The sequence below is a fragment of the Rhea americana genome, unplaced genomic scaffold (genome assembly GCF_003343005.1).
Source record: "Rhea americana isolate MKP2758 unplaced genomic scaffold, rheAme1 scaffold_111, whole genome shotgun sequence".
Classification (NCBI taxonomy): Eukaryota; Metazoa; Chordata; class Aves; order Rheiformes; family Rheidae; genus Rhea; species Rhea americana.
In genome coordinates this window covers 1352854-1370912 of record NW_028185162.1, presented here as the reverse complement: position 1 = coordinate 1370912, position 18059 = coordinate 1352854, and the positions used below count along the sequence as shown (strand labels likewise).

The window sequence follows — 18059 nt, the reverse complement described above, 5'->3', positions numbered from 1 at the left end:
TATAAAGCTATACTTAAGTTACCTGGAGTCAAAATGACTAAATCTGTGGAAGAGATGAGAAGCATTAGTCATCACATGAAATGGGTTTATCGAAGCTGGAAGTCAGGCATGACTTCCCTTCAGGGAATGGAGACTTGGGCTCCAGAATGGCAACAGGCTGGTTTGCATCCGAGGAGAAAGACAGTGGAAACGGTTGCACGCCGAAAATACATTGTCTTATTCATAAGTACTAAGTGGCATTTTTGTTAATCATCAATGTTTGACTTGAACCAGGAATTAAAAAAATAAAGAAGTATTTCAATACTGTTAGTTTGTTTTTTTTCCTGCTGAGAACCTTGTTGTAGTATGCCATACAGTGTTTAAAACAAAAAAAAAAAGACCTTAGAACAGACACTAAGAAGACTACATCTTCTAGTGGAAAGGTATGTTTGAGTCATTCAGCTTCAGAGAAAAGATGATACTAATTTCAGCCTCTAACAGTTTAATGCAACTTGTTCCACCTGATGTTTATATAACATTTTTAATGTGGTTAGATGTTTAACATGCAATGCTCAGCTGAATATTTCTGATGGTGCAATTGTTGCTTTACTGCAATAAATAAGATACTGTAACTGATAAGGTGCAGCAGTGCTCAATTCTGTGCGTTAAGTGATAGCTGCATTTGTCAACCTCACCAAGTTTTTATGTAAATAACATTAAATTTGTACCAGAATGTCTGCTTGTTATTGCTTAGTCAGCACAGAGTGAATTGCAGATGTGAAATAACCTGCAACTGGACAATAAACTACTAATAGCTGGACRAATGGAACAGTGTTTCTAAAAGTCAAGCTGCCCCAAAATGGGGAGCTGCACAAGAGTCACTTCTGCAGAACGACTTACTGGTGATTCTGWTGGTACGCAGCAGCAGGTCTTCCATCGCACCGCCACAGGTAGGAGATTTTTGTATCCTCATAGCATGGAGTGAACTTCTCGGGAGATAAGAGCTATGATAGTCCAGAGGGGTTATTTGCTGCTCTGAAAACTGAAATGGCAGCTGAAAAGTCTGCTGTAATTCTCCATCCTCAAACTAGAAAAATGTACACTGACCAGTACTGAAAAGCTTTCTGCAGCCTAAATAGGTATCTCAGTGCCTGGTTAGCTTAGATTATGTTTTTCAGCAAGAGCAGTTAAATGGTTTTTGTTGAACGGTTTAAACAAAATTTTTATAGTAACATCAGTGTCACTCCAATATGATGTCATGGCAGATGAAAATTACCACTGTTAGGGAATGAGCATAAAGAAAACTGACCAGCTGTGTATTTTTATTCTTTTCATAACTGTGTCTCTAGCAATCATAACRGGAAGAGTTAGAAAATAACACAAGTGATTTTTTTTGTCTCTAAAATATTTGTCATACATATTTGTAGTTTATTTCTGATCTGTTTTTCAGCTTTTGGTTGTGTGAAAGGGAACTCYTGATGTCATGTTTCATACTTCGAGTATCAAGTGGAAAGCTCTGTGGCATTATTTTTATAAATAGTCCTGGTACTCAAAAATAATCTTATCGATAATCAGCTTTGTCTGTCTGAGTTCTGGAATGGTCACTGTATATTTGTGTAGCTGGTAACTCTGGCATAGATAATACTTAGTCCCTTGGGAGCTGATCTGTGAAACAGYTTTAAAGTAACCAGCATATCAAATTTAATTCAAATTCTTCCCAGTGCTATTTCAGGAGTTAAAAAAAAAATGGGTCTCTAGGATTTTTGACTGTTTATTTATGAATTAGGGCTCTGACGAGGATCTTCCGCAGTACTGCTCTTAAGAAATGCAGCTTGTCCTGTGCCTGTGTCTGATCCCTTGTCTGTAATAGAAGATCCTGTTTCAGCCGGGCGTAGTTCCCCAAGAGCTGACCATCTATCGGACTTGGTTTACTATTTATTTCATCTGTGTCATTAAATATTGATGGCTGCATTTCCATGCAGCTGTGGTATAGGCAGATGATTTGGACCAAAATTCAGATCTAGAATTCAGCAAAGGATGACAGAGGCCTAACTGAAAGTCTGCCGCCGCTCGGTTTCTTGCCATCGCCGTTAGTGCGTTTTCAGRCAGACTTACTCTGTATAATTCAGCCTGCAGACAGGTAGCTACGTATGATGATCTGAATTTGGGCTCACGCTTTTATTTTGGAAAGTGGAGTGTTGGTATGTATTTCTGTCATAAAAATCTTACCCATGTGTAAGAAAATCACTTCTGTGAAGTTAGTAATTTATACTTAATAGAAAAAAATGTAGCTGTAATGCTGTCTTAYAAAGTAAACCCTTTTTTGTTTACTTTCTATGCACACACGTTTCAGGGGAGTTGACGTCTTACACAACTGTTACCGTTCTCAAGTGAACATCTTGCATTACTGAAATGTGTGTGCTGTTAGTGCAAATCTCTTCTTCCATTTTCAGAAGACTAAGATCTGTTAGATCCCAAACAGTATATGTAATATATGTGCTAAAAACAATTTAAACTTAATATTTGAGTAAAAAAGGTAATGTTAATACATAGATGCCTCTGTCTGTGGTCTTTGTGTGCTAGCTCTTGGTCATGGTAGCAGCCAGGTTTCTGTTTTGTTTTATTTTGTTTTTATTTTTGTACTTCATTGTCAGCTTGTAGAGAAGGGGATTACTGTAAAAAAGGTAAATACTTGAAGTTTTATTTTCATTTCTTGCTTTGCTGCTACTCTTTTCATTTGGGTGGGAGGTTTTAAAAGGGATGAATCTGTTGTTCTCCCAGCTTAAAGCACTTAAGTATCTGYTCTTCCAGTGTCTTTTTTCCCTTCTATCCTAAGCAGCAGAAACGCTAATCTTCAAAAGAAATGCAATTCTGCTACTTTGGACAACTCCTATGAGATGAGAGGAGCAGGCACACCTGCTACTGTCTCTCTGCAAAGGAGAGATGGAAAGGAGTATCAGTAAACAAGAAGTACTGGAGTCTTTTGGGGGGGGAGTTTGCTGCTGTCTGCAGCTCAAAATACCTTAATTTATAACTTTCAGAATTAACAGTCACAGAATTGATCAACTGTTTGCATGCTCTTCAAAATACTGTTTATAAAGTGAGCAGCTTTCTAGTTTTGCTCGGCRCTCGTGCACGTGTCTGCAGGCCTCCCTTCGTGTAAGGGTGCGCGCTGAGCCGGGCGGAGGCTGGCTCCTTCCCCGCCGAACCCCTGCCTCCTATCCACGCCGTAAAGCTCACTTGAGTTTCAGTGTTTGTAGTAGCTTGCAACTGAGAGCTGCCGCGGGGTCATCAGAACCATCTTTTGGAAGCGAAGCGGTGCGTTTCGCTCTGGGGAGGTGGGAGCTGCAGGTGGCAGGGGCTGCGCGGGGCTGCAGCACCGCGCACGTTCCTTCCCCGCCGGGGGACCCGCGGGCTGTGCTGCCTCGCGGCCCGGGGCAGCGGACCCCGGGGCAGCGGACGTGGCTCGCAGCATCAGCAGCTCACTGCCCAAGTCCGTGGGCAGTGGAAACACAGGCCAGCGCTTGCCCTTTGGAAGACTTCAGCAAGAGATCAAAGGCAACTCTTTAGCTTTTTTGCTACCTGGGCCTGGCTCCCTGAAAACTATTGCATTCCTATTTGTGGTCCAGCCCCTTTCCTAACTCGTTCGAAGCTTTCCTGCAGGTTTCTTTCTTCTTCTGGAGAGTACTCCTTTGCAGTTTGCTTTTACAATCCAGATAGGACATGTTGACCAGAAAAACGGATATGTTGATTCTTAATAAAAAAGCAAGATTATGATTTCTTTAGTTCTGTATCCAGGCACACCTTTAAAATTGATTGATACTGAGTCAGAGAGATTAAGTACTGTATTTTATAACACCATGAGCCTTCCTAATTGGCAATCAGTAAAATATAGCTGTGCTTTTAAAAGATCCTTTTGTTCATGCCTGCTCTTACTCYGGTACTGCTCTTACATCTGCTACTAAAAATAAATACAGATCACAAAATCTCRGTGATGATGACTGACCAGAATTTTGCCATTGTAAGATCTAGTTCTGATTCCACCTGTTTGCTAGTCTAAATGTTTGATGCTGCTGAAGTTGAGTAACCTTTATAGTATGTTTTTGGCACTTACTTTTGGTAGGAGGTGTGTTGGGTATGTGATATGTAAACAYTTCTGATGGATCAATATTTTATGTATCTAGCTTGTGTTATGTAGAGGCTATAACTGAAAAGAAGTGATTCAGCTTTTCTACATGATGAAGTTGGAACATGTCCATAAAAATGTATTTTGCAGAGCAGACAGTGAATTGCTTAAAGGAACATTATTTTCTCCAGGCATTGTAGTATGGAAGGAGATTTTATTCTAGCTCCTATACTTTTTATTTCTGTTTTGTATTTGAATACTGAAGTGTGCGATATGAAACCTTCTGGCACCTAAACCAAATCTCTGTATCTCGAGACRCAATGAAGTTTATATTGCACAGATCAATATTACAGGGTCAATTGTGCTTCTTACTTGGTGGGATTTTTATAGCTTCATAGGAATGGTGTTACAACCTTTTCAGTAATGAGCACRTTGTAGCAATCTTCTGGTGTCTTAACAACCTTCTACCATTCCCCYTGTTTGTCGTAACAGCAGAACAATTGCTTGCATGGTAAATAAGTACTGGAAAAAAATGATTTATGTGTTCTCTTCAGGATTTTTACCTGCTTGAAATGAGGACGATTTGATTTCCATAGATTGTGATCTCTGGCAAGCTTGTTTGAATATAGTCTGAGACTTTCTTTTAGTGAAACTGCAGAACTGAATATGGGAAAGAATATGGCATCTGGTTTTAGCTYGTGGTCTTTCCACGGTTTGTTCTCCCATGGTTACCAGATCAGTAACTGTCAGTTCRTGTCTTTGCCCTCAGCCTTTGAGAATGTAGTGCTTGGGTGCTCTGCCTTCAGACACAGGAGGGGAAGGTCCTGTGCGTGATAACTTGAGTTCCCAGGGTTTTGTAAAGAAGCACACAATAGAAATACTTCTGGYAGTCTTTCTGGAATTTCTTTCTTTCTGGAATTAGCCTTCATTTTATGTACAAAATTTTATTTCTCTGTGGTAGTTTGATTCTTTTCTACAAAATTCCCCCCCTCCAAAAACCTTATTGCTGTGAAAGTACCTATCAGAATTTGGAGCTGCAGTCTAAGAAAGCCARTCAGTCTTTGTTGCTTCCAGGGCTCTCACTAGTAGCCCTGACTTATCTTGGGGAAACAGTTGAGCTAATGAATAAAGATACTTTTAAAAGTATAATCTCCAAACCTTAAAATGGCAGAATGGGATGTCTTAACTGTTAGTGATGTACCTTATTTTTTGTTCTGTTTTAGTTGCTCTTCTTCAACGGGTAGCAGAATTGGAAAAGGTCAATGCTGAATTCCTGCGCACAAAGCAGCAACTTGAGCAAGAATTTAATCAAAAGAGAGCAAAATTTAAGGAGTTATACTTAGCTAAGGAAGGTAAGTTCTAAATTCTCTGAATTATTCTAAAGCTTAATTGAACTTCAAATAATCCATATATGAAGAATAACCTTTGTAATGCTAGCTGCTACTCACCACTTGCCCATGCACAGAGTGTGCCTTCTTTTCTTCTGATTGAGGATAATGAGAGTGTAAAGGAGTTTTCTACTAGTATTGGTATAGTCAGCTGCATTTCCAATGTGATTTGTGAGACATAGCATTGTTGCTATTTCTGATTTGCCAAAAATGAAAAGGTAATAGCAGTCTCTTAAACAGAGATGTAGTAAGAACAGGAGGGACAGGCAGAAAGTAAAAGCCAACAGAATGAATTTTTAGAATAACTTTAAATATTTACCTGTACAGATAGGAGTCAGCAGAGCAACTTGATACACACACAAAAACACCACCACTGAGTTTTAATATTACTTTCTGCAGTAGATCTGTGCTCATTCTTTTTGAGCAGCAGCTGAAATAGTAAGTGGAAAAAGACAGTCTTAATGATGTGCTGTTTGTATATTGTGGCTAGATTTTTTATTTAGTATTGATTTGTCTTAAATTTCAGTCTGAGCAAGAATGTAAGCAGACAAACATTGTAAAGGTTTAAATACTAGCCAAGGGCACTTCTTTCTAAAACARTCTTTGGAGGAAAATTTGAACCATRTGAACACAAATGTCCAATAAAGAATTGGAGAGAAGAGATGGCTTCTGTTCTGAGACCCAAATTGATTTACTTCTAATCCTGATGATTTCTCTGTCCTTAACATATGAAAGCAAAGCCAAAAAATAATGCATTAAGACTGCAGCTGGTTGTATAAGCATAGGAGAGCAGAAATACAACAGGCGTAATGAAGATCAGATCATACAGAAGAGTTGGGTTTTTTTGCATTTCTAGCAGCTGGATGAAAGGAACTTTAAGATACGAGGCACTGCTGATGAGATCAGCAATAATTCTCTCTTTTCAGACAGGAACTGTCAAAAGCTAGAAAGTAAAAATAAATTGTGAAGAGAAAAAATTACCCAACTTTCACATATACCAAAGTGAAGTTTTATTTTTTTTAAAAACAGCTCTCTTTTTTACTACTACCTTAAGAACCTCTCCAGAAACCCTTCCATTGTATATGGGGACTGTGGCAGCTCAACCTTAATGATCTCATTTGAGAACTAAGTAATGTAAATGATAAAGGCTCTTCACGTTTTTTTTCACAAGGATTAGTATCCTTTTGAGTACTCAGCTCAGGATTCCTTTTATAAAGCCACAGATTTCTGTACGTCAGCTTAGTGACTGATCAATATCTTCTATCAAGTACTGTAGGGTATTGTTTTGGGCAGCTAGATTGATCAAGCCTTTTGGTAGAGAGGGAAATACATAGATATAGCTTGGAGTATGTAGATATCTTAGTATATTAGCCAGATGTTTCTGCTAAAAGTGTTTGCCATTGAAACAGGTCACATGGACATAAAATCATATTCTGYGTTAGTGCTTTTGAAATTAATCGTATAATATAAGTCATTCAGAGCTTTTGCTTCAGTTTGCCTCAGTACRCAGGAGGATAATGTGAAATTAGTTTAATCTCTGTTTATAGTTGCAACAATTAGAGAAGTAGTGGARATTTAGTGGGATGTGTCTCTTCTTTTGTTGGAAGCTTCGTTTCGGCATGGATACGATAAAGAGCAAATTAGGATGCATAGTTCTCTTAGGTGAGCACCAGTTAGTGTTCAGAGTGTTTCTGTTTCAGAAGTATAAACTGAAACATAAAATATGAAGTGTTTTGTCAAGTTAAATACTAACCTAGTGCCAAAACTTGGTGAAGGACAGTTTTTCTGTCTGTTGGTCTTACTTTTGAATTTCCAGATTCCACCAGGAACTCCACCAGGAGTTAAATTAWACTAAATAACTAGAAGCACATTTCACCTTCATTAGGCATATTGGCACATAGGTTGTATGTACAGTGTCTCTCTTGTTGCTGCATGAGTGGAAAGGTACTTTTTTAAAGGGAGGGGCAAAGGAATTCAAGAAATAATGTTCTCTAAAGACCTCTACTAATGTCTGTCCAGTTGTTACGGGTAGATGTTTTGATACCAGGGCTTCCTTTACCTCCTTCTTAGAGCATTGCTCTTTGCCATAGCAACTATGGATACTCCTCAGGTTGAATTTATTAATCAGGCTAAATGGAAATAACACTTCTTTCAGAGGACCTGAAAAGACAAAATGCAGTGCTGCAAGCAGCACAAGATGATCTGGGACAACTGCGGACACAGCTAATGGAAGCTCATGCTGAAATGGAGAACATCAAAGCTATAGCTACTGTATCTGAGAATACRAAGCAGGAAGCTATTGATGAGGTGAAGAGACAGTGGCAAGAAGAAGTAGCTTCGCTRCAAGCTATTATGAAAGGTAACAACCAAACAAGCTGCTGCGTCTAAGATCAGACACATTTTTAAAGTGCATTAAGTGATTTGTGCATGCTGTTGCGCAGGATATGGATAGATACTTTTCATGCCTTGACAAAACTGGGTTACAGAAGTGGTATATCRAGCATAATTCCTAAGCTTGTCAAAAGGAATTTGATTCTTTTTTTTCTCTTAATATGGGGATGGAAGTAATAAGGAATCATGGCAATGGGAACTCCCACATACATGCAGAGCATTTTTGTGGAACCAAAGAATGACATTCTTCATCCTTCATAAAGATAAGTATAATACATGTGACTTGACAAGTCTGAAAACAGCTTTAGGCTGACAATATGATTCTTTTCTCTCCTCTGTGCAAACACAGTTCTGCTGTCAGACAGTTAAATGTGCCTGCAGCACTATGGCATAGACTGTTCCACAGGCTTCTGACTGAATGTGCTGCTCTGTATCAGTCATATTATTTTTTTTCCTATTTTTTTTCTTGCCAGTTCCAAGCTATTCTGTGTTGCATTTGCATGTTGCACAGCTGTTGGCATTTCTGAGCCAAACTATGAGCAAGGAACAAAATACAGGATGTAAACTGGGGGTAARCTGTTCTCATAACTGGCTGTTTTCTTAAAGGTACACAAACAGAGTCACAGTATCCTGAGTCTACAGCCTGTTGGCTGTAGGCAGTTTTCCACATCACTTGATAATACTTTTCCCCCAGAGAACAGAACTTTTCATATATATTGGTACACAAGTTTCATTTGGCTTGCTGTAAATACAGTTTGTTCCATTTATGATGTACGTAGATACATGAATGAACAACAAAGCTCTGTTATGCCAGCTGCTGTACATATGCAAACAAAGATGGCCCCTTATCTTAAGGGGTAGTATTAACAATATGGAAATGTAAGAGATGTGAGAAGGTTTAGTTGTTTCTTTGCATTTTGGAGGAAGGAAGTAGAGTTTAGGTAGTTTATTTAGATGATGTGTTTTGAAGTTAGGGGTTATACAGATAAATACACGTATAGATACTTTTTTTAACATCTGTACAAATTGAAATGCAGTTCTTTTGGATCAGTTGCTTCGTAGCTGCTTTTTGGGGTAAGAGTCAAAGGGAAGAGAGAGGAAAGGAGAGTTCACTGTAATAAATCATTGACTGGTTGGAGATGGAGCTCCTAAAGCTCCCTTATGTAACTTATATTGAAATTAAGTTTTGGAAATGCTATTTTATAGAGACTGTCCGTGACTATGAGCTCCAGTATCATCACAGGTTGGAGCAAGAGCGAGCTCAGTGGAATCAATATCGAGAAAATGTGGAACGGGAAATAGCAGAGTTAAGAAGGCGACTGTCTGAAGGTCAAGAGGAAGAAAATCTAGAAAACGAAATGAAAAAGGTACATTGAAGTCTAGCTGTTCAGTTTCTGTTTCAAGTTGTACTCGTTTGTTACCCATGAGTTTGTTTCTACACCCTGTTGATAATTCCTCAGAAATATGCATAACTTAGTTCTGCAGACTTTTAGCTCTTTGTTCATGGAAGTCATCACGACCTGATCCTACACTTGAATTTGTAAAGGGGTTGTAYCTGATTATGTGGATTTGGTTAGAAGGTTGGACCTGAAAAGTTGGTAAGGTTTGACCTTCAGCTCTTGAAAGCAGTAGGCTTTGTAAAGTCTTCTGTCATGGTGTCTGATGACATTAAGTAAAACTCCAGTGAGGTTCTTCTGGAGTGACTGCAGATTTATAAAACTTCCTTTATGCCTTTGTTCTTTGTCTCAGATCTYATAACTTTTTGTGAGGTTTTTATTGGGCTCTATTTCTAAAATATTTTTGATCTTTGTTATGAGGTAAACCATGTTTGTGCAACATAGTACTGTTGGCTTCCAGGAAATACAGAACCTTGTTGTCTTAAGACAGCAAGCATTAGATTATGGAAGATAACTGTCTTGGAGTTCAGAAAGGTGGTTGTTGTTTGGAGGAGGTACATGACTTGGAACAGTTCATAGGAGTAAACTGAGGTGTCTTGTGTTGGTTTGGATTTTTTTTGTTGAGTTTGAAGATTTGGGGGTGTTTCTTCTCCTTCAGGCAGGAAGTAGATTGAACCTGTCATGATAGATGAGCAGTTTGGAGTCTTTTTGTATGTATTGTAAGTACTCAGGTTTGCGTGAATTTGTCTAATCCAAAGGCATTAGTCTTCAGGGTTCTCTTAAGACTTCCTAATGTCATAAATGACACTCTATTAGATAAAGAAAAGACCAGACTAACATGAAATAATATACCAGCTTACTGTATTTCGTTGTTTCTGCTTGTTCTCAGCAGAAGAAACGGAATATCAAAATACCATAAACATTCCACGGAATAAGTATTTTCCCTGTTGTTACTGTGTCATGGCAAGCAATCAGTATTGGTACTGCGAAAATGTTTTTTTTTTTTTTTCCTGAGGCTTACAGAAAGACTCTTCTGAATATTGCTAGTCTTAGTTGCATAATTACTGTTTCATATTCAGTGAGACTGCTTTTCACACAGTCCTGATTTATAGAGGTGTGAGTCTGAAAAAAGGCTATTTGCTGATGTTCTAACTACAGAAGCCCTGCCATTGTAATTTAAAAACATCAACCTTTTTTTTAAAGAAACTTCTAGCTCTACTAAGAGAACAAAGATTTGTTTGAAGCTGGAAGGAAGGATCAGAACTGGATCACAATGTGGTGAGTCCTGTACAAACAACACAGAAGATGTAGAATTCATGGTGTAAAAGTCCCACAATGTGCTACCAACCATCAATAAGTATTTTCAAAAATAATCTCCCTCTACTGGAAAAGTCTTTGAAATACAGATATCCAGCATCTAAAATTGCAACACCAGTTTCTTCATTTGAAAGTCCTGATTATGTAACAGAGCTGGAGTGGTAAGTTGCTCAGATGGCAAAGCAGCTCACCTAAACTTAGCAGCTTTACCATGAGCCAGTTAGCATTGAAACGTTTAGGACAGCTGATAAATGGCGTTTTCAACCTCTCTCCTTTAAATGGAAAATAAATATTCCTTGTGTTTCTRAAGGTGATTGATTTTAATTAATACAGTGATTAACTAATATATGATTAATACTGTGATTAACATGAGCTTGGAAAGCTGTCTAAAGAGCCTCTGAAGGCTTTACTTTATGTACTTTTTGTTATATGGGAGCAGAGAAAATCTGATCTCAGGAGTGCTGCTTGAAATAGCTGTTTTAACTGTCAAATTTGATACTCCAAGCACATTTGCATTTTTCTTTTTAATCTTCCATGTTAAACCTTTGAGTTTTTTTCCTCAAGGAGACTAAGAATTAAAACAAAATCAGGAAATGGAGAGTCAATTTCACTACCACTCTCACCCCCAACATCCCAAAAAACTGTAGTTGGCAAGCAAAAAATGATCATTCATGCACTACCAAACAGTGCAAACAGAGGAGTTTGGCKTATTATTTGGAATTTGCTGTTTGTTTGAACATTTATGACCAATTCCTCATGAAAAATGGTATTTCCAACAAAGGTGAATTAATCCTCTGAAGAATTTATTTTATTTTAATGCATAAACTTGTGAGGAATTTTTTTTTTAAATACCTTTTGTTCTTACCAGTTCTAAAGAAACTCCAAACATCTCAAAAGATTAAAAAGGAAAAAAAAAATAACCTTTTTCTCAGAGTTATAAGGAGGTCCTATACCAGCATATAAGATAGAACTAGCATAAAGCCATACCATTGTCAGGCTTTTACTGTGAGGTTAGAAAAATGGATGTGGCAGAAACAAGATCACAAATAACTTGTTTCTCTCCAGGACACTGGCCTTCTTGGCTAATATCTCAGTTCAGCTGTGTTCTATTTGGCTATAAAATAAAATTTAAACAAAGAAAATCTGTGAAATCCATGATTACTGGATCTATGTAAGTGCTAAAGATTGTCATCTACATTTTTTCCCCTAAAGATATGAAGACTAGTTAACAAAAGTTGATTCTAATTTTGTAATTATCTCTTGGGATGTAAACCTTACTACCCTACAACTTGTGGTTGAATGTTCAGTTTTGGTCTGTGCTATAAGGCTTCTTGTATGCATGTTATTTTTGCTGGTTGGGGAGCAGTTGGAGAGGGTGGATAATGTTTTGATAAGTGTACTATTTTGAGCTGTATTTCCTAGATTTTGACTACGTTGCAGGAGGTGTGCAAGTCTGGCCTGCAAATCTGTAGTGTGGCGTTCTTGAATGGATTCTCATCAGAAGGAGCACGTCTAGTGGAACATGGATAATTGTCAGGAAACAGCAGTTTTACTTTTCYATGGAAATGTATTTCAAGTTGCAGACTGCCGAATCGCTGTAGAAAACTTGCGTTTTTTGTGATTTTTACTGTAAAGTGAGTGTTTCTAGGAAATCTATGTTAAAAACTTTGCATGTGCTACTTAAATCTTCCTCYGAGTTTAAACATGGGAAGTACCTTTTTATAATAACAAGCGTGCTTGTCTAATGATTAACTTTTCCAAAAATGTAATATTAAGTCCTTTTTTTTAAGTCCATTTTGCTGTTGTTTTATACACCAGATAGGTTTTTTTTTTTTTTTTGAGTTATTATAGATGCTGAAAGCAATCTAGCCATTGCCATATGTACCCCCATGTCAGTTCTCTGCCCAGTAATGTCTGAGCTCCTTCTGAAAAATGGCTTGGTGAGGGATGCACCTTGCACACTGGCAAAATTTGGTTAATCCAGTTTATCCAGACCTTATTTTCTGTTCAGGAAGGTTGCTGATTTGCAGCTGGAGCTGTACTGAATCTAAAGGCTCTTCTTAGCATGGATGTGTCAAACCCTTGCCTAGCAGAAGTCTACTGAACAGGTATTTTGAATCTAGAGTAAAAAAAAAAAAAAAAAAAAAAAAAAAGGACAAACCTCTACTTACAAAGCACATTTGATAGGTAGAATAAGAGGAATTGGAAGAGGGGGGTAATCTGATATCTGGCAGCACTGACTTTAAAATCTGAAGTCCAATAAGCTTTCCTTGCTGATGATAAAGAACATTAAAAATTGATTTTAAACCTATTCCAGCATTTTACTTCTGCTTGAAAAAGAGAGTCTCAAATTTTAAGTGTGTGTGTGTGTGTGTGTGTGTGTGTGTGTGTGTGTGTAGAAGTTGCTTGTTATTTTGTTTGTTTGTTAGGAACAAATTCAGATTCAGTGTTTGAGATTCCCTCGGCAAGGTTTTTGGCAGGTTTAATACCTTAACTAAGACATCTTCTCTGGCAAATCCCTACTTTTTTTTATAAGCAGCTTAGCTATTGATCCTACCTCAGGCACTTCTGGCCTCAGTAGGGGCTTTTATTCATTTATTTTTGTTTGGTGATGAATAAATAAAGGTGGTAATTGTGTAAAAGCTTGGTTTACTGCAGTCAATTAAATTTGGCAAAAAGTTAAAGGGCATACAYGTTTAAATGGCCATACTTTGGAGGACTCTGAGTAACTCCTTTTTATAGAGGAAATGTGATACTGTGACACTTCTTGCCACATGATGGCACGTGTTATGGGACTAAAAAAAAATTTTACCTACTCTAAGTGGATTATATTTGATATGTGATGTGGCAGGAGGTGATAAAGACGCTTGTGTTATATGGAGGAAAAAAAAGGCATGCTGTATATCTTTGAAACACAGTTAAATTTTAATACAGTTTTTTATAGGATAGGTATTCTCATTTTTTAAAAATGTTTGAGTAGGARCAGCCTCTATTTGGGAGTCTCAGCACTTTGCCTCAATTTGCGGGAGGCTGGAAGCGGAGCCGGTGACCACCGCTGCCTTCTTTAGCAGAAGCAAGCTGTTCAGGGTATTCAGCTCAGCCTCAGGCTGACCTTTTATATATATCCTGTTTGCAAAACCTTGCAACAAAAGGGGCAAACTTCAGTTGTGTCCACAAAGAAGTGGAAGCTAGAGGGATTTTTCTGTCAGGTGGAATTTGATACGTGCAGTTTTGTCCTGCCAGCTGGTCGCTGCTAAACAGTCTGGTTTTGTCTTTGGTGAACTTTCTGACAGTGTCTCTGAGTTGGTTGGTTCCAGCTCAAAAGAATTTGTTGCTTTGTCGTCAGCGTTGAGCAATGTGAAATCAGAGTGGCGCTGAAATGTTCTTGCAGATATCGTGAATAATTAGGAAAAAGCTTATTCAACAGCTCTAAAAATGTTGGGCGCCCTAGTCCACGTGAGCGTGCTCTGGGTGGGTTGGAATGAACGGAGCCGGTACGAGGAACGAGATGTTCAGCGATGCCTGCAGCTGAGCCCCTGCTCCCGCCTGCTCAACGGCTGTGGCTGCCGAGCGGCTGGCCGCCAGCGACGGGGAGTGTGCGCGCGTGTGGCAGTCACGTGCCCCGGCGTTGAATTCGCCGTGTCTTGTGAGGCCCTTCACGTTTTCCCACAGGTTTTGTTTGTCCTCTTTGGACAAGCAAGCTAGCGGTGACAGAACGCACCAGRAGTGAAAGAAACGTGAAGAAATTTAGTTTTGCTTTGTCTGTAGAATTGTTTTTTTAAAGCTTTTGGGAGCCCAAGGGCCTGGTAGCACTCATACGTTGGCCAGGTATTGTGATACTATTTTTTTTATCTATTTGTTTTAACTGATTTTGAATCCRTTGAAGTCTTCCGTTACCTCTTTTTCTTGCGGAAGGTCTTGTTCAGAATACAGTTGTCCACAAACTGACTGGAAAATGGAAATCTAGTGAGTAACCCCCGAAACATATATCCGTATCCAGATTTAAAACAAGACATGAGTGTCACCTAGTGTAACAGTTATCTTTGCTGGTAAGATCAGGAGAAGTRTCATCTTTGAAAGCTTCTGTTTTGGGACACAATTTTCATTTTTTCATGCAAATTCTGCCAGTAGAGGATAGAGAGTAATTGAACAGCGTGAACCTCCATATATAAACACAACAAAAATTAGGTAGCTTAAGTTCTTTGCGGCTTAAACAATTTTATTGTGGTGAATATTCGAGCCTGAATTTTCCTTGGAGTGGTCTGCTTGCTGTTGTGGAGTCTCTGGGAGCTGTTGCTCTCACKTGGGCAGGTTTTAGGACATACGTGGAGGAATGTCAGAGAGTATAAGGAGCGGGGATGTCAGGGCCGCCCTGTGCAAGGCTGGATTTGAATGCTCAGTGTTATTTCTCGTTTTAGTTCTTACTATTTTTACCTCGTTCTTTCTCTGTTCTCTCATATCGGTCGTCTTACTTTCTTATTCTGCTTTGATCTTTCTAGAACTGCTTTTTTGGAAATGTCATGGCTTTTGTGATAACTTGACTATATATAATGCTACATCAGTAGTAATTTAAAGTTTAGAAATGGATTTCCAAAACAGAACCAAGTTATGCTGTGTGTTACTGTGCAGATCCCTTTGCTTTTTAAGCAGAGATGAATAGGTAAATGAACATCATAAAATGACTAAGTAAATGAACAATCAGTAACTCACCATGCAGTTCTTGTCATATACATTTTTGTGTGTTATTTGGCAGCAAATTGCAGGACAGTTAGGCCTTTAATAACAGAAATGTCTACATATTTTGAAAATGCATGATTCATAGATTTTCTCTGGAGTGTTGAGTGATAGATTTACTGACAGTCTCTTTAAAAGCAGATATTCATGGTCCAATCCATCCATGGTTTTAAAATTCAGCTGCCTTCAGTGAATGGAGTAAATGCAGCATGTTGTCATAGAGATGACTGCCGAACTAAATAAATAGCAATAAGATGAGCATTTGAAATGGAAGTTTAGTCAGCTGTTTTTATTGGCATAGGGTTTTTTCCTCCAGATGTCTCCCATAATGCAAAATGTTGTAGTGAAAACTGTGATAATGTATTAATAATTGATTGCATTAATTTTCAGGCCCAGGAAGATGCTGAGAAGCTTCGTTCAGTTGTGATGCCTATGGAGAAGGAGATTGCAGCTCTAAAGGAAAAACTGACAGGAGCTGAAGAAAAAATAAAAGAGCTGGAAGCATCAAAGGTGAGGTGGAGTTTAATTTTCTCCTAATGTGAATCTGGCRTCATGGTAGTTTGATGCAGGTAAGCAATGACAAACTTTCTAAAGAGAAGAAGCGGTATACAAAGCTTCTCATGCACAAAATCTCTCTTCTTCTGTAGTGCAAATAACACATTTGGCCTATTTATGTACTTCCGTGTTTCTGTTTTTAGAGTTGGGTTACATGTGTATRTCATCTATGCTTAGCTTAAATTGCATAAATTCAGCTCTACTGTCAATAAAAGCGAAAAAGTAAAGCTCTAGAAAAATAGCTTGGTTTCACCTCTCCAGAAGTCTGGCTGTTAGATTAGTGTCATGCTTAAAGTCACAGAAAGATTTGCATTTGGCACAAGTTTTTAATCTATTTCCCTCCAGCATCTGCATTTTTGGTTTCTAATTCTAGGCATAAAACTGAGGCAATATGAGCAGAATTTTTTGTGTCCTTTCTTGATTTCTTGGCAGCAACTTACAGTATCACTTTCTATGAGTCTGAGCTTTCCTTAAAGTATAAGAGATTTACCTAGGATTTCTATATCCTTCAGAGGTCTCAGAAATTCTGTTTAACTTTCTCATCAGCTGTGGAAGATAACTAATATCTGCAATTGGTATAAAGCAGTTGCATTTAATGTGTTGTTTTATACAGAAAGAAGGATAGCTTTTTTAATAAATATTTTATCTTGAAAATCAAGTATGCTGAAATTACAAAATAACCTAGTATTTGGGTGTTTTTCTTTGTGGTCTTCTAGCTCACRTTTTTTTTTTACAAGATAATCGTAATAGATGCTACTGACTTGCTCAAATTCTACCTCTTGTCTTCCCTATTAGTTCCACTTAGAGGGTGGTCTGGGGTTTGAGGGAGGAGTGTAACAGTCTTGACAATTTTACTATATTGTTTGATAGGCCATGCTGCAGCATTTTCCCTTCTTTGTAGATTTGTTTATGCTAATCCATTTTCATTGCAAGGCCGAATTTGGGGCAGGGGAGAAGATATGAATCCTTTCTTTTCTTGTGCTCAACTCCCTCCTCTTGTCTCTCTCTTCCATTGTAGGAAAGGTTTCAGGACCTGGAATTTTGCTCGCGTCTGTCAGCGCTCTTAAAATCTGAGCAGGGCACTCAGTGGGATGAGTAAAAGACAAGCATAAATCTCTTGAAAAAGAGARCAGCTGTTTTATCTTTTTTTTGGAAATTTTGTGGGTTTGTTTTCTTYATGGGTTTGCTTTTGTTTGTTTTTGTTTTTCAAAAGTTCCACTTTGGACAGTGATTCTTAACAAAGAAAATACTTCACACCTTTCATTTACTTGCAGTCAGTTCTATTTCATTATTCCTCATGTCTCGCGTTCTCAATAGTTCTATTTTTGTCACCTGTTTAGCTGAATGTGAAAGAATTGCTATTTTTTATCTAGCAAGGAGATGCTGGTCCAACTTTTCTGTGTATCACTGCCCTCTTTTCTCTTTTTAAATACACAGGTAGTTGTGAGGTTGTTAAAGTGCTTTGATCAATGGCACTGTAAAAATTCAAGGCATTATTTTGATTTGTATTATTAGACTGGTATGAGGACTGACAAGTTGCGCAGAATGCGAGATACCTTTAACTTTTCTGTCACTCTTGATGCAGTCTCAGGTCTGCTTTGAGTCATGCTATTTTGTTTTTCAGTGTCAGGTATTTAGCTGGATCAATGAAACAATGCATTTCTTCTGTTTTCTGCAAGGCTGTTCCAGCCTTCCCAAGGGTGATTCTCTGGGTCTCATTTCTCCTTCCAAAGGCTAACAGGCTTGCAGACAGAAGACTTAGTATCCTAAGGCAGGAGAAATTGACCCCACCATTAATGGCAAATTAACACAGAAGGATTATTTTGGAATACTGAATTAGCTTCTGGAGCTTCCTGGGATGTGTTGAAGAAGATGAACAACAACTCTGTAGAGCCAGACAGGAATTGCCTGAAGGCTTTCACTTTCTTTAAAATAAAAATTCATGTGATTCCAGACTCAGAAAGTCATAAAGCTGTGTAAGACTGTAAAGAAAGTCTTTGGCCAGTTCCGTGTTCCGAGGTGGGATCCATCTGTACGTACTGTGTTTGACAGACATTTATGTAGCTTTATCTTAAAAAAAAGATTTTCAGTGGAGATTCTATGATCTCTGTAGGCCTGTTATTCCAGTTCTTTGTTGGCTTTGCTGTTTAAAAAAAAAAAAAAAAAAAAAAA

General features: G+C 38.2%; 1 protein-coding gene across 1 annotated transcript in view; it reads left to right on the top strand.

The window, feature by feature from the left end:
• The first annotated feature begins 5328 nt into the window (after positions 1–5328).
• RABEP1 (rabaptin, RAB GTPase binding effector protein 1) overlaps positions 5329–18059 on the top strand; it is a 28156-nt gene continuing 15425 nt past the window's right edge. Inside the window, exons 1-4 of the mRNA XM_085315171.1 lie at positions 5329–5457; positions 7649–7852; positions 9091–9251; positions 15723–15842. Coding sequence (XP_085171297.1) covers positions 7720–7852; positions 9091–9251; positions 15723–15842 — 414 coding nt within the window. The 5' untranslated portion in view covers positions 5329–5457; positions 7649–7719. The remainder of the gene's footprint in view (positions 5458–7648; positions 7853–9090; positions 9252–15722; positions 15843–18059) is intronic.